The sequence below is a fragment of the Triticum dicoccoides genome, chromosome 1A (assembly GCF_002162155.2).
Source record: "Triticum dicoccoides isolate Atlit2015 ecotype Zavitan chromosome 1A, WEW_v2.0, whole genome shotgun sequence".
Lineage (NCBI taxonomy): Eukaryota > Viridiplantae > Streptophyta > Magnoliopsida > Poales > Poaceae > Triticum > Triticum dicoccoides.
The window spans coordinates 381,492,847-381,506,229 of record NC_041380.1 but is presented as its reverse complement, the minus strand read 5'-3'; the positions used below and the strand labels follow the sequence as shown (position 1 = coordinate 381,506,229).

General features: G+C 50.5%; 3 protein-coding genes across 5 annotated transcripts; 1 reads left to right on the top strand and 2 right to left on the bottom strand.

Moving 5' to 3' along the window:
- Positions 1-1,953: 1,953 nt before the first annotated feature.
- On the bottom strand, positions 1,954-3,012 carry LOC119292217. The gene is made up of 2 exons (XM_037571080.1): positions 2,753-3,012; positions 1,954-2,492 (listed from the first exon to the last, which is right to left on the bottom strand). The coding sequence occupies exons 1-2, from the start codon at positions 2,925-2,927 to the stop codon at positions 2,155-2,157; spliced, it is 513 nt and encodes a 170-aa protein (XP_037426977.1). The 5' UTR covers positions 2,928-3,012; the 3' UTR covers positions 1,954-2,154.
- Positions 3,013-3,298: 286 nt separating this feature from the next.
- LOC119274710 (probable glucuronosyltransferase Os03g0107900) lies at positions 3,299-5,999 on the top strand. 3 transcript variants are annotated; one of them, XM_037555434.1, is made up of 4 exons: positions 3,299-4,010; positions 4,118-4,365; positions 4,491-4,946; positions 5,108-5,999. In XM_037555434.1, the coding sequence occupies exons 1-4, from the start codon at positions 3,441-3,443 to the stop codon at positions 5,118-5,120; spliced, it is 1,287 nt and encodes a 428-aa protein (XP_037411331.1). In that variant the 5' UTR covers positions 3,299-3,440; the 3' UTR covers positions 5,121-5,999. The 3 variants fall into 3 exon arrangements, with proteins under 3 accessions (XP_037411331.1, XP_037411339.1, XP_037411334.1); XM_037555442.1 differs by having other exon boundaries at positions 4,491-4,964; XM_037555437.1 differs by having other exon boundaries at positions 4,491-4,985.
- Positions 6,000-6,146: 147 nt separating this feature from the next.
- Positions 6,147-8,432, bottom strand: LOC119274730. Its single transcript, XM_037555450.1, has 7 exons — positions 8,159-8,432; positions 7,960-8,077; positions 7,702-7,863; positions 7,534-7,580; positions 6,838-6,997; positions 6,692-6,755; positions 6,147-6,595 (listed from the first exon to the last, which is right to left on the bottom strand). Exons 1-7 carry the CDS (start codon positions 8,351-8,353, stop codon positions 6,541-6,543), a joined length of 801 nt encoding a protein of 266 aa, XP_037411347.1. The 5' UTR covers positions 8,354-8,432; the 3' UTR covers positions 6,147-6,540.
- Between the last annotated feature and the right edge of the window lie 4,951 nt (positions 8,433-13,383).

Below are 13,383 nucleotides of genomic sequence, written 5' to 3'. Positions count from 1 at the left end.
CAAGGGGGGGGGGCGCCGGCCCTAGGAGATCTAATCTCCTAGGGGGGTGCGGCCAAGGGGAGGAATCCCTCCTCCCCAAGGCACCTAGGGGTGCCTTCCCCCTTTGGGACTCTTCCCTCCTTGAAACCCTAGGCGCATGGGCCTCTTGGGGCTGGTGCCCTTGGCCCATGTAGGCCAAGGCGCACCCCCTACAGCCCATGTGGCCCCCCGGGACAGGTGGCCCCACCCGATGGACCCTCGGGACCTTTCCGGTGGTCCCGGTACAATACCGGTGACCCCGAAACTTGTCCCGATGCCCGAAATAGCACTTCCTATATATAATTCTTTACCTCCGGACCATTCCGGAACTCCTCGTGACGTCCGGGATCTCATCCGGGACTCCGAACAACATTCGGGTTACTGCATATACATATCCCTACAACCCTAGCGTTACCGAACCTTAAGTGTGTAGACCCTACGGGTTCGGGAGACATGTAGACATGACCGAGACGACTCTCCGGTCAATAACCAACAGCGGGATCTGGATACCCATGTTGGCTCCCACATGCTCCTCGATGATCTTATCGGATGAACCACGATGTCGAGGATTCAAGCAACCCCGTATACAATTCCCTTTGTCAATCGATATGCTACTTGCCCGAGATTCGATCGTCGGTATCCCAATACCTCGTTCAATCTCGTTACCGGCAAGTCACTTTACTCGTACCGTAATGCATGATCCCGTGACCAGACACTTGGTCACTTTGAGCTCATTATGATGATGCATTACCGAGTGGGCCCAGTGATACCTCTTCGTCATACGGAGTGACAAATTCCAGTCTTGATCCGTGTCAACCCAACAGACACTTTCGGAGATACCCGTAGTATACCTTTATAGTCACCCAGTTACGTTGTGACGTTTGGCACACCCAAAGCACTCCTACGGTATCCGGGAGTTACACGATCTCATGGTCTAAGGAAAAAATACTTGACATTGGAAAACTCTAGCAAATGAATTATACGATCTTGTGCTATGTTTAGGATTGGGTCTTGTCCATCACATCATTCTCCTAATGATGTGATCTCGTTATCAATGACATCCAATGTCCATAGCCAGGAAACCATGACTATCTGTTGATCAACGAGCTAGTCAACTAGAGGCTTACTAGGGACATGTTGGTGTCTATTATTCACACATGTATTACGATTTCCGGATAACACAATTATAGCATGGATAAAGACAATTATCATGAACAAGGAAATATAATAATAAAGTTTTTATTATTGCCTCTAGGGCATATTTCCAACAGATTTGCTGTTCCACAAACCAGTGCTCGTCGAGGAATTGGAGACTGTACCTCTGGTCGGCCTACCGGAACACCGCCTCCCGCTCTTCAACCACCATGTCAATGTAGTGTACCCGCGCCTCACCCATGGTGATGCCGACATGGACCGGCGAGGGCGGTGGCGCCAGCTTATCGTTGGACGCCTCTCCATTGGCTTATCCGCGTCGCTGCACTCCAGAGAGCTCGTCGACAAGCCAACTTGTATCCAGTCGGCTGCAATGCTAGAGAGCTCCTGATTCGGCTCGTCCGGTAGGCTTTTCCATAGGGCTTTGGAGCTCGAGGCCATGGCAGATGTGGTGCAAAGAGAAGACCGGGAACGGAGGTGTGATGCCGCTGTTGCCGGCCTGGCCATGTTTAAATAGTAGACGGATATCAGGCCAAGCGACAGACGAACGGGTGGCGTTCGCATGTGGGCGTCGGGTAGGTTCCTTGGCACCCGCACTTGTTTGAAGGATGGAGAAGGCGCGTACAGGGCACGGCGCCGACGAAGCTTTTGGCCGGCGCGCCATTTCAATACTGACGCGCGGCTTCAATGCCGTGTTGGTCCGGTCATCCAGACGGTTGGAGGGTTGGAGATGCACTTAGCTAATTTATGACTAGGTATAAGTATAACAGATGTTGTGGAACATAACACATAGACCAGCTCAAAAAAAGCAACAGTCATTGACAGTACAAATCAGATCATGTTACAAAAATCGCACGCACGGACATTTTAGAAGCAAAACAAAGACGCACATGTATGCTAGCGTCGAACCATCCAGATCCCGTAGAAAACATAAACCAAAACACCAGAACTGATCATTCCAGCGCGAAGCTAGAGATGAGTCGATCAGGAGCAGCTCTTGTCGTCGCCGTCGACGTCGCACTGCGTGAAGGTGGCGTAGTAGGGCCCTGCCGAGTAGGCGACCTCGGTGGGGCTGACCCGCGAGGGGCGGTACGGCTTCTCGCCGGTCGTGCCGCCGTTGAAGTTGGTGAGCACGGCGCAGCCCTTGTCCCCCGACCTGACGAGGCGGACGAGGCAGTGGGCCGGGTCGAGGCGGCAGCTGCCGCCGTCGTGGGCGTACGGCACCTCCACCTTGAAGACCCCCTCCTCGTCCGTCGTGTCCGTGCGGTGGATCACCGTCCGCCCCGTGTGCTCGTCCAGGCACGTCACCGCCACCACGCTGCCTGCGAACCATCACAGCATACATATTCGTCGGTCATGTCGTCGTCCGGTCGCCGGCGGGGAGCGATGGCTGGTACGTACTCCCTCCGTTCGGAATTACTTGTCTCGAAAATGGATGTATCTAGGATGTATCTATTAGATACATCCATTTTCGAGACAAGTAATTCCGAACGGAGAGATACATCCATTTTCGAGAAAAGTAATTCCGAACGGAGGGAGTACGTGCTAGAGACAAGTATAGAAGGGTTCAGGCGAACCGTACCGGCGATGGGCTTGGCGTTGTAGGCGTAGGCGTTCCAGTTCTTGGTGCAGTCCTGGCACAGCACGGTGCCCGTCACCGTGAACATGGACGCGCCGTAGCTCTCCCCGGCGTCGGCGCACGTCGCCGCGGCCACCAGCACGAGCGCGGCCAGCATCGACGCTCTCCTCCAAGCCATTGTCGACCAAAGACCAATTAGCAGGCTAGCTCGATGGAATGGAATGGACGGGCCGGTGAGATGGGGTCGGTCGAGCGAGCTGCGTGTCAAGCTAGCGCGCGGCGGCTTTATCGTGGAGTGGCCTCCCGGCCATGGTGGTCGACGTGAGCCCAACTCGCCATAGGCTGACGACGACGTGCGCGCCATTTCCGGTGTCGGTACGGCAGAGTAGAATAGTCTCCTCTTGTTGCAGCCACGACAACACCGACGTGGACGCCGCACGCGCTGATGTGACGCCGACACGTGGGCCAGGCGGCCCAACAGCTTACGGTCCCACATGCCAGTGGGTGGTCATCACACGCATCTCCTCTCCCTTCCGCTCACTTTCCCCTCACTGTTCTCAGCTTCTCAAGTCCAAGAGTCAAAGCTCCGCCAGCAATGGCCGTCGCGAGCGCCGCCGAGCCGGGAAATCGAGGCGGGAATGGAGAAGAATCCGAACTGGAGCTACTGTCCGCAGCCTAACACTTGGCTCTGATGCTCGATCGGACGAAGCCCTCTCCCGCCATGAGAGACCCGAAGCTCAAGACAGCAAGAGCCCACAAGCCGCGCCACTGCCACCTCCTCGACAGGCTCAGGAAGCGCCACTTCTACAGGTGGCGGTGGCTCCTCTGGCTGGCCGTCTCCGCCTACCTCCTCCTCCCGGCGCTGCCCCCCTCCCTCCGCGGCCCCGGCTCCGAGCCCCTCCCCGGCGTCCGGATCTACGCCTACGACCTCCCGCCGCGCTTCAACCGGGGCTGGGCGGCCGCCGACGCGCGGTGCGCGCGCCACCTCTTCGCCGCCGAGGTGGCCGTGCACGAGGCGCTGCTGCTCCGGCAGCGGCGCGCGGGCCTGCGCCCCGAGGAGGCCGACCTCTTCCTCGTGCCCGTCTACGTCTGCTGCAACTTCTCCACGCCCACGGGGCTCCCGTCGCTGGCGCACGCGCGCGGGCTGCTGGCCGACGCCGTCGGCCTCGTCCGCGCCCAGATGCCCTTCTGGAACCGCTCCGCCGGGGCCGACCACGTCTTCGTCGCGGCGCACGACTTCGGCGCCTGCTTCCACCCCATGGTGACACACCGCTGCTCGATCCAACCTCCAATCCCTAGCTGTTTCCTGCAGTGCTTGATGGTTGCATTCTCGCGTCTGATTTTGCTGCATAATGGTTGATCGATCAGGAGGATGTGGCAATGGCGGCCGGTATCCCGGAGTTCTTGAAGAGGTCGATCCTGCTGCAGACATTTGGCGTGCAGGGCCGGCACCCATGCCAGGACGTGGAGCATGTGGTGCTCCCGCCGTACGTGCCTCCTGAGGTGGCTCCTCGAGAGCTGCCGGAACCGGAGAAGGCGCGTCGCGACATCTTTGCCTTCTTCCGGGGCAAGATGGAGGTCCATCCCAAGAACATCAGTGGCCACTTCTACAGCAGGTAAGCATCCACTTGGCCAGGAGTACATTGCCTCACGAAATTCATCATGTTCAGAACTTCAGATAACAATTCGGCTCGATTACTCAGCGTTGCAGTTTACAACTTACACTTTGCACTTGGGCCAGGAAGGTGAGGACTGAACTACTGCGGCTGTATGGCCGCAACGGCAAGTTCCATCTGAAGCGGAAACGGTACGACGGCTACCGGGCGGAGATGGCGCGCTCCATGTTTTGCCTCTGCCCGCTGGGGTGGGCGCCATGGAGCCCTCGTCTCGTGGAGTCGGTCCTCCTGGGCTGCATCCCCGTCATCATCGCCGACAACATACGCCTGCCGTTCCCCGGCGTCCTCCGGTGGCCGGACATCTCGCTGCAGGTGGCGGAGAGGGACGTGGCCGGCCTCGAGGCGGTGCTTGACCACGTCGCGGCGACCAACCTGACGACGATACAGAGGAACTTGTGGGACCCCGTGAAGCGGAAGGCGCTGGTTTTTAACCGCCCGATGGAGGAGGGAGACGCCACCTGGCAGGTGCTCAAGGAGCTTGAGGCGAAGCTGGAGCCGTTGCGACGGCAGGGGCGGAGGAGGTGAGGCAACGGAGAGTGGTACCGTCGCCATTCCTGAATGTGAACCTCTTCTCCGACTTCACTTGTTGCGTTGATATGTTCATATGTGCTCTACTCCCATCTCATCAGAAATGAATTGGTAACATATTATCTACTTACTGAATGGCATTGCACGCATGCAGGATCCATCTCTAGCACTGACACGTCCTGCCCGCGCTCCCTCGAAGCCGTGCTGTGAAGGGCGGTACCGAATCCAAGGACAAAGATCTAAACCTTTCATCTGAGCGAAGTGATTCCTCAAGGTCAGGTTAAACAAGTGAATCATCGGTTGCAAACACGAGAGCAAGCGATCGAAAAGGAGGAGAAAGAACCACGATAATCGGATGTCGAAGCCAGCTTTCCTGGTTGAGATTATCATTTGGAATAAAAGGTCACTAGAGCTCAGGCTGTTGAAATTGGTCCCTGGTAGAGGAAGCCATCAGTGGCAGTGGAATTCGTACGTGCGCAGGGAAGAGAACACAAGCAAGCACAACACGCTGGAGGTGACATACGGCATGGTCGTCGCCTCCGCCGTGCGGGTTGTTCCGATGCCGGTTCACTGCCTATAGCGCCAGCATGGGCCAGGAGGAAGTCTTGTTGCCGCCGATGGCGCGATCAAGCTCTCACGCCGTGCTGTTTCTGTTGAAAGTTCCGAGCAGCTGGTGCTTTCCGCTGGGGCGTGGCGCAGTGGCGACCGAGTCGCAGGAAGGTGTTCTTCACGCCTGAGGACGCCGGTAGGAGCTACGATGAGCTTGACCTGGGCTTCAGTAAGATGGAAGTCCCCGTCGCCAGGTCGCTCTTCCTCCCTAGTTTCCTGAGAAAAGATTTTCCTGCGGACGAGGTGTCTGGCGAGGCTGGTGCCAGCACTGAATAGTAGCAGGAGTTGGTGGCTGAGGCTGGTGGCAAGTTGCTTCTGAAATGGCCTAGTGTTTGGGAGCTCACTGTTTAATTGACATATTTTCCTTTCTGGTAGTTGAATTTGTTCGTCAAGTAGTGTTCACTTTGAGCAAACTGATAATATGATTTGTTCTCTTACTCGACTCTTGTCCCTCGAACTGAAAACGACACAAATTCAAAAGGCCGTGCCAATCGAAATTGATGCACAAAACCGTTCCTCTTTCACAACTTGTTCCCAATTACGTCGACCAGGCCCCAAATCAAATTGAAACTGAACGATGCAGATAAACAAGAGCAAGTGTCTGCAAGCCATATAGTAACACAGAACAGAACAAGCCAGGAGTCGAACTCTCTTGACCACTCAGTTCCCCCCAATACATGGATTCTATTCCCTACGAGTACGTCTTCAGAGGAGCAGCATTTGGCCTTTGCATCATCCAACTATGTTCAGTAGCAAAGGCACGATAAATCCTAAAAAAATGGAAAAAAAATATTTTATATGAACTTAGCATCATAGCATGTACTCTGTCCTGCACTTTCATGCCATGAATTAAAATTACTTTCATTTCCACAAGTGCGACACGAGTCAAAACGGCCAGAAAACTGACCAACCACAAGCCACTCTTTGTAAGTTCACATATAGCAAACTTAAACCAAGATATCAGCATCTCTAACTCTGTCAGTTGTCATCCTCATCCTCATTATCTTGCAGCAGAGCTCCTCGCACTCTTGCCCTAAAGAAAGAATAGCATACATTAGAGCCAGTCTACTATCCGATGTATTAAACTTCCATTCACATCAAAGTAGCGTTTCAAGGATTGTTGTACAACCTCCGAGACGCGGGGGCTACCCTCTTCGTGACTTTAGCAGGAGGGGCTTTACTAGGTGAAGGTACTGCAGATTTGCAGTTGCATTAGCTGATACAGTACTATGTTATCCTAACTTGCAATTCTACATGAAGAAGAAGCATGATCACTTGATATTTGCTGCTGCACAGGAGCTGTAACTTGATCAGAGCCCAGAGTCACAGCAGACACACTTGGAACCTGATCTGCCAACAGCTTTGGCTTTGTTGCCTTTCTTTTGTCTAGGAAAGAAAGAGATTCGAGTTGTTTTTGCATGATTTCGTTCTTTTCCTGTGACATGAAACTATTAGAAACATCCCAGCAATTTACATTCCCATAGTCCAACTATTGAGCAAAACAAAACTACACAGGGATTGCTTCTCCGTTATACAGAATACATGCTCATAACTCTGAAGAAACATCACATGCAAACGACATATCACAAGGAACCTCAAACGATATATGGAGTGCTTATCAAAACTGGGTCAATCAAGAAACCAGGATGTTTGAGCTTTCATGAAAGCTTTTGAGAGAAAGAATGGACTGCTGAATGTAAGCATTCGTATACAGTGAATTTCCACAGATCATGTTTTAATGTGCAAAAACATGCCAGGTAGACTTTGGAGTAACAAAACCTTGTACAATGGAAAGCGGTTAAACTACACTGTTGAAAACTATTCGACAGTTTAACAAGAAAATACACAGATTCAGTGAGCGACACTCATGATACCATTTGCACCACTGTATTCGTCAAGCAGCAGCAATAGCAAGACGAACAACACTAGTTCGGAAGTATAGGTTAGGAGTTAGGAGATAAGATGACCTACTCTTTCAGTTGACAGACTCCCCATCAGCTGTGACATTTGTTCTTGTTCTGCATAACAAATAAATAGCAGATCCTGAGTATAGTTTTGAGTCACAGTTTGATGTTTTGTGAGCGACAAACGAACTACCAGATAGGCAATTAAGCGTACAAAACAGCAAGCAACAACAACCTTTGGATACAAGCTCCCGTGCAGTCCTATAAGCTCCGTAGAGCGCTAGCGAGAACTCGGCTATGACATCACTCGTCGCAGCGCCAGTAACACTATGGAGAGAAATGGTGATGCGAGGCAGGCCCTTTGCCTTGGTAGCCACAAGCTTTGCACCATCAGAACCTGAGCAAAGCAAAGATGGCATTGTCTATCATGTAATGTTTGCCACAGGTGAGATGAATATTTGGGGAATTTGAAGTGGGCAGGTGGGTGACATGCCGGTTGACTTGCGGAGTTGGTCGGCGGCGAAGAGCAGCTTCACCTCGCCGGAGGACAAGGAGGACTTGAGGTAATCCAGGAAGTCGGCCCAGGAGCCCCCGATTCCAACATCGTCTCTCTTGGATGGAGAATCTTTGTGTTAGCACAAGTTGGATGCAGGTAGGTGCAGACGAGGACGAGTGAGGAAGGGGGAGCTTACGAGGTCGTCGAGGTCGGAGACGGAGAGGGAGCAGTCCCAGGCGAGGGAGTGGCAGTCGGTGGCGACGACGCGGAGGGCGGCGGCGGAGCGGGCGTGGGCGCGGAAGAGGATGGGGCGCGCGGTGGGGTGGCCCTCCGGCTTGGCTTCGCCGTAGACCGCGCCGAACGCGTCCTCCAGGTCCACCGCCGCCGCCATCTCGCAGCTGGACCGGACGGCGACGACGAGCGGAGGAGTCGGAGGGGCGGGCGCCGTCTCTTTCCTCTCGTCCTCTGGGTTTGACTCGACCACAACATAGTTACGTGACGCGCACTAGAAAGCGTAATTATGTGCCAACAGTAGTTTACGTATTCTGTATTGAAAGCATCTCTACTCCTAAAGGGACAGTCTATTGCAGTGGTGGTATGTTCGTAAGTCGTCGTTTGCTTCCATTGTTCGCCGTCCTCTATCCTTTCATGCGTTAGAGCTAGCGATCTCCAAACTCCAATCTAAAAAAACATGTGGTGCCCCCATGTTTCGTTTTGGCAATTGATGACAAGCTCTATGGACTAATGGTTGCCTTGAATTATATTTAAAGGTTTTGTCCATATGCTTTTTTGGAGTACATGTGTTGGTTTCAAGGAGAGTGTGTGTCGACCAAGGTGCCATTCAAGGAGTTATTCAAAGATTGGTCATGTGAGTGTCGGGCTTATTGAAGCATGTCTTGAAGAAGATTGTGTGATCATTCATGTCTACCTTCGAGACATCATCCGAACGAAGAGAATTGGAAACATTCAAGGTTGATCAAGATTAAGTCAAGAATGAATCAAGTTGATCAACTCACAAAGCGCAGAAGATGTACCGAGAGGGATCAAGTGATCCCATGGTATGATAAGCATTGTCAATTTTGCTTTGTGTACTAACCCATGGTCTTCGTGAGAGTTTTTTGTGGGGTTAGGTTGCGGTGTGCAAGTTCAAGTGGAGCATCATGAAGAGATCAAATGTCTGAAGCTTTCCGTCCATTGTGGTGACAATGGACATTTGAAAATGTGCGGAAGAGTGGCTCACCTATAGTGGAGTATGGGGGAGCAATCAACTAGTCTTTATCGAGCCAACACAACCAAGAAAGGTGGTCCAACTTGAGGAAGTCAAGATCGTCATCATCTAGCTCAAGTGGACCATGTGCAAGGCAAAGGTTTGCCCTTGATAGGTTTTCTATTTTACCGGTCTCATGATGGTAGTTGGGAGACCGGGTTATAGGATCGATTGTTGTACTATCAAGGGGGGCTCTTGATGAGTAGCTTGATTGTATCGTTCGTTGAGAGCTCAAACCATTGCATCCTTGCACCATCTTTCTTGGTTCTTGTTTGGTTGTCTTTGTGAGTCTTAGAGCTTATGGTCATCTTGATGACAAGCTCAAGTTCATCGAAAACGGAGTTTACATGCATCTTCTATGATGTTTTCGATGTTGGAGGTTTTGCCGGTTCTTCTCGGTTGGAGGCTTCACTCCTCTTTTTGTTAGGCACACCTCCCCTGCCTCTTCTTACTATAAATAGTCGCTGTTTTGATACTACTCGTCGTCTTGTTTCCAACAAGCTTGAGTTTGCTCAATTTGAAGCTTATATGCAGAAGTTATGGCAGTTCTTGTTTTCTTGAGAAGTGGCTTTTGTCTGGTCCCAGCGGTAGTACCACTTGGTGCTCTCAGCCGTAGTACTGCTGCAGTACCGCTCTTCTACCGCCTCGATTTTGGGTCCTCCTTTTTTCGTGTTGGGTTTAGCAGTAGTTGCACGACAGTAAGGCACGGTAGTACCGCTCCGGTCGGGCGGTAGTACCGTTTCTGCTTCACTGCCGCCATACTCTGCTCTGCCTGCCTTTTTGGTCCCGTGTTCTGCTCCTCCAGCGGTAGTACCGCTTATATGCGGTACTACCGCCCCAAGGTTCATGTTTTGTTGTTCGTTTTCCCTGCTTCTTCCGCCCGAGCGGTAGTACCGCTCGTGTGCGGGCTGAGCACTTTACGGTTGGATTTTTCCCTCTTTTAAAAGGGGGTCTTCTTCTCCAATGAACCTTATCCTTAGAGCTCGTGTTCTTTCCCCATTGTTGACCTTCTTCGAGCTTGCTAACTCTCAATCCCTCCATAGATTCTTGCTAGTTTTTGAGGGAAAAGAGAGAGGAGATCTAGATCCACATTTCCACCAATCACTTTCTCCTCTATGTGAGGTGAACCCCTTGGATCTAGATCTTGGAGTTCTTGGTGTTCTCTTTCTTGTTCTTCCTCTCATTTTCCTCCCTAGTATTAGTTGCTTCGGTGGGATTTGAGAGAGAAGGACTTGGGCACTCTGTGTGTCCTTGCCATTGCATTTGGTGCATTGGTTTGAGTTCTCCACGTGATACGTGGAAGTTACAAGTTGAGAAGCTTATTACTCTTGGGTGCTTGATACCCTTGAACTTGTTCTTCTTGGGTGCTTGGGCACCCTAGACGGTTGTTGGTGTTCGGAGCTCAATCATTGTGGTGCAAAGCTCCGGGAAAGCGTCGGGTCTCCAATTAGGTTGTGGAGATCGCCCCGAGCAATTTGATGGGTACCGGTGACCGCCCCAAGGGTTGCCAAAGTTTACGGGTTCGGTGACCGCCCCCAAGGGTTGCCATTTGTACGGGTTCGGCGACCGCCCTCAAGGGTCCCTTAGTGGAATCACGGCATCTTGCATTGTGCGAGGGCGTGAGGAGATTACGGTGGCCATAGTGGCTTCTTGGGAGCATTGTGCCTCCACATTGCTCCAATCGGAGATTAGCATCCGCAAGGGTGTGAACTTCAGGATACATCATCGTCTCCGCGTGCCTCGGTTATCTCTTACCCGAGCCCTTTACTTGAGCACTTTACTTTGTGATAGCCATATTGTTCTTCGTCATATATCTTGCTATCTCATAGTTGCTTATCTTGCTTAGCATTAGTTGTTGGTGCACATAGGTGAGCCTAGTTGATTTAGGTTTTGTGCTTGACAAATTAACCGCTAGGTTTATTCCGCATTTGTTCAAGCCTAAACCGTAATTATTTTAAAACGCATATCCACCCCCCCTCTAGGCGACATCCACGATCTTTCAATTGGCATCAGAGCCTCGTCTCTCTTTTTGGGATTTACCGCCTAGAGAGTAAAGATGTCGACTAGGGGATTAGGATTCTTTGACACTCTTAGTTTCGATGGCACAAATTTTGATGTTTGGGTAATTCACATGCTTAATCTCTTTAGGGTCATGGACCCAAATTTAGAGTGAATTGTAGATATGGGTTTTTCTCCTCCAAAGGATCCCCAAAGATTATCTTTAGAGGATGAGAAAAACTCTTATCTCAATGCTCAAGCTTCTAATGTGCTTTTCGATGCTTTGAGCAATGTAGTTTTATTTCAACTCATGTCGTTCCGGGATGCTCATGAGTTGTGGACGAAGCTTCAAGATAAATATGGTGTGTCCAATATTTGTGGGGATGATTATTCTCCCTCCACCTCCGGTCGTATGGTCTTCTCAACTTCTTCTACTTCACCTACATGTGGTTTGCCACAAGGTAATGATATGGTGAGTAGTGTTGGTCATTGCAATGATGATAGTATGCTTATTGTGGATGATCCTTCATCACTATCTTATTGCAACGCTCCTTCTTTGGGCTTTAACACTTCGAGCACTCTTAATGTTTCACATGCTTGTGTTTATAGTCCTTGAATATCATGTAGAAATTGCTTGACTAAATCTCATGATGATATGCTTGCTATAGCTTGTTGCCATGATAAAAATGCTTGTATTTCCTCGAGTTGTGGTGCTAACAATGTAGAGGAAACCCAACACTCCATGGAACAAGATGTGGTTTTAAATGGTGCTTCAAGGGATCCTACATAATCATATATTGCTTTTTGCCTTATGGCTAAGGCTTCAAAGGTATCTCCTACTTTGAAACCCAATATGTCTCTTGATGATGATGTTGATGCTAATGATGATGAGGATAATGATGAAGAGAATGATAATGTTGCCTCCTTAAAAATTAAGGGGGAAATGGTTTTTAAAGCTCTTCATAAAAATAAAATTGCTCGTTCCAACTTCATGGAAATCATGTCCATTGCCATTGAGGGCAAGAAGTATATTGATGAGTTGGAATCTCGTCTTGAGGAGCATGAGGTCACCATTGATAAAATGGAAGGTTATGAGCGTGATTACGCTAATAAAATTGCGGACCTATCTCAAGCTCTTGAACTTGAACAAACCACTTGTTGGAAATATGCCCTAGAGGCAATAATAAAAGCATTCTTATTATATTTCCTTGTTCATGATAATTGTCTTTATTCATGCTATAATTGTGTTATCTGGAAATCGTAATACATGTGTGAATAACAGACATCAACATGTCCCTAGTGAGCCTCTAGTTGACTAGCTCGTTGATCAACAGATAGTCATGATTTCCTGACTATGGACACTGGATGTCATTGATAACGAGATCACATCATTAGGAGAATGATGTGATGGACAAGACCCAATCCTAAACATAGCACAAGATCGTATAGTTCGTTTGCTAGAGTTTTCTAATGTCAAGTATCTTTTCCTTAGACCATGAGATCGTGTAACTCCCGGATACTGTAGGAGTGCTTTGGGTATGCCAAACGTCACAACGTAACTGGGTGACTATAAAGGTAGACTACGGGTATCTCCGAAAGTGTCTGTTGGGTGACATGGATCAAGACTGGGATTTGTCACTCCGTATGACGGAGAGGTATCACTGGGCCCACTCGGTAATGCATCATCATAATGAGCTCAGAGTGACCAAGTGTCTGATCACGGGATCATGCATTACGGTACGAGTAAAGTGACTTGCCGGTAACGAGATTGAACGAGGTATTGGGATACCAACGATCGAATCTCGGGCAAGTAACATATCGATAGACAAAGGGAATAGCGTACGGGGTTGATTGAATCCTCGACATCGTGGTTCATCCGATGAGATCATCGTGGAGCATGTGGGAGACAACATGGGTATCCAGATCCCGCTGTTGGTTATTGACCGGAGAGTCGTCTCGGTCATGTCTGCTTGTCTCCCGAACCCGTAGGGTCTACACACTTAAGGTTCGGTTACGCTAGGGTTGTAGGGATATGTATATGTAGTAACCCGAATGTTGTTCGGAGTCCCGGATGAGATCCCGGACGTCACGAGGAGTTCCGGAATGGTCCGGAGGTAAAGATTTATATATGGGAAGTCCTGTTTCGGGCATCGGGA

Excerpts from the sequence above, each read along its gene's own strand:
- LOC119292217 (XM_037571080.1), bottom strand. The coding sequence starts at position 2,927 with ATGGCTTGGAGGAGAGCGTCGATGCTGGCCGCGCTCGTGCTGGTGGCC. Across the intron at positions 2,493-2,752 it reads CAACGCCAAGCCCATCGCCG|GCAGCGTGGTGGCGGTGACG; the intron begins GTACGGTTCGCC and ends GATGGTTCGCAG.
- LOC119274710 (XM_037555434.1), top strand. The coding sequence starts at position 3,441 with ATGCTCGATCGGACGAAGCCCTCTCCCGCCATGAGAGACCCGAAGCTC. Across the intron at positions 4,011-4,117 it reads GCGCCTGCTTCCACCCCATG|GAGGATGTGGCAATGGCGGC; the intron begins GTGACACACCGC and ends TTGATCGATCAG. Across the intron at positions 4,366-4,490 it reads AGTGGCCACTTCTACAGCAG|GAAGGTGAGGACTGAACTAC; the intron begins GTAAGCATCCAC and ends CACTTGGGCCAG.
- LOC119274730 (XM_037555450.1), bottom strand. The coding sequence starts at position 8,353 with ATGGCGGCGGCGGTGGACCTGGAGGACGCGTTCGGCGCGGTCTACGGC. Across the intron at positions 7,864-7,959 it reads CCAACTCCGCAAGTCAACCG|GTTCTGATGGTGCAAAGCTT; the intron begins GCATGTCACCCA and ends TGCTTTGCTCAG. Across the intron at positions 7,581-7,701 it reads ACGGGAGCTTGTATCCAAAG|AACAAGAACAAATGTCACAG; the intron begins GTTGTTGTTGCT and ends TTTGTTATGCAG.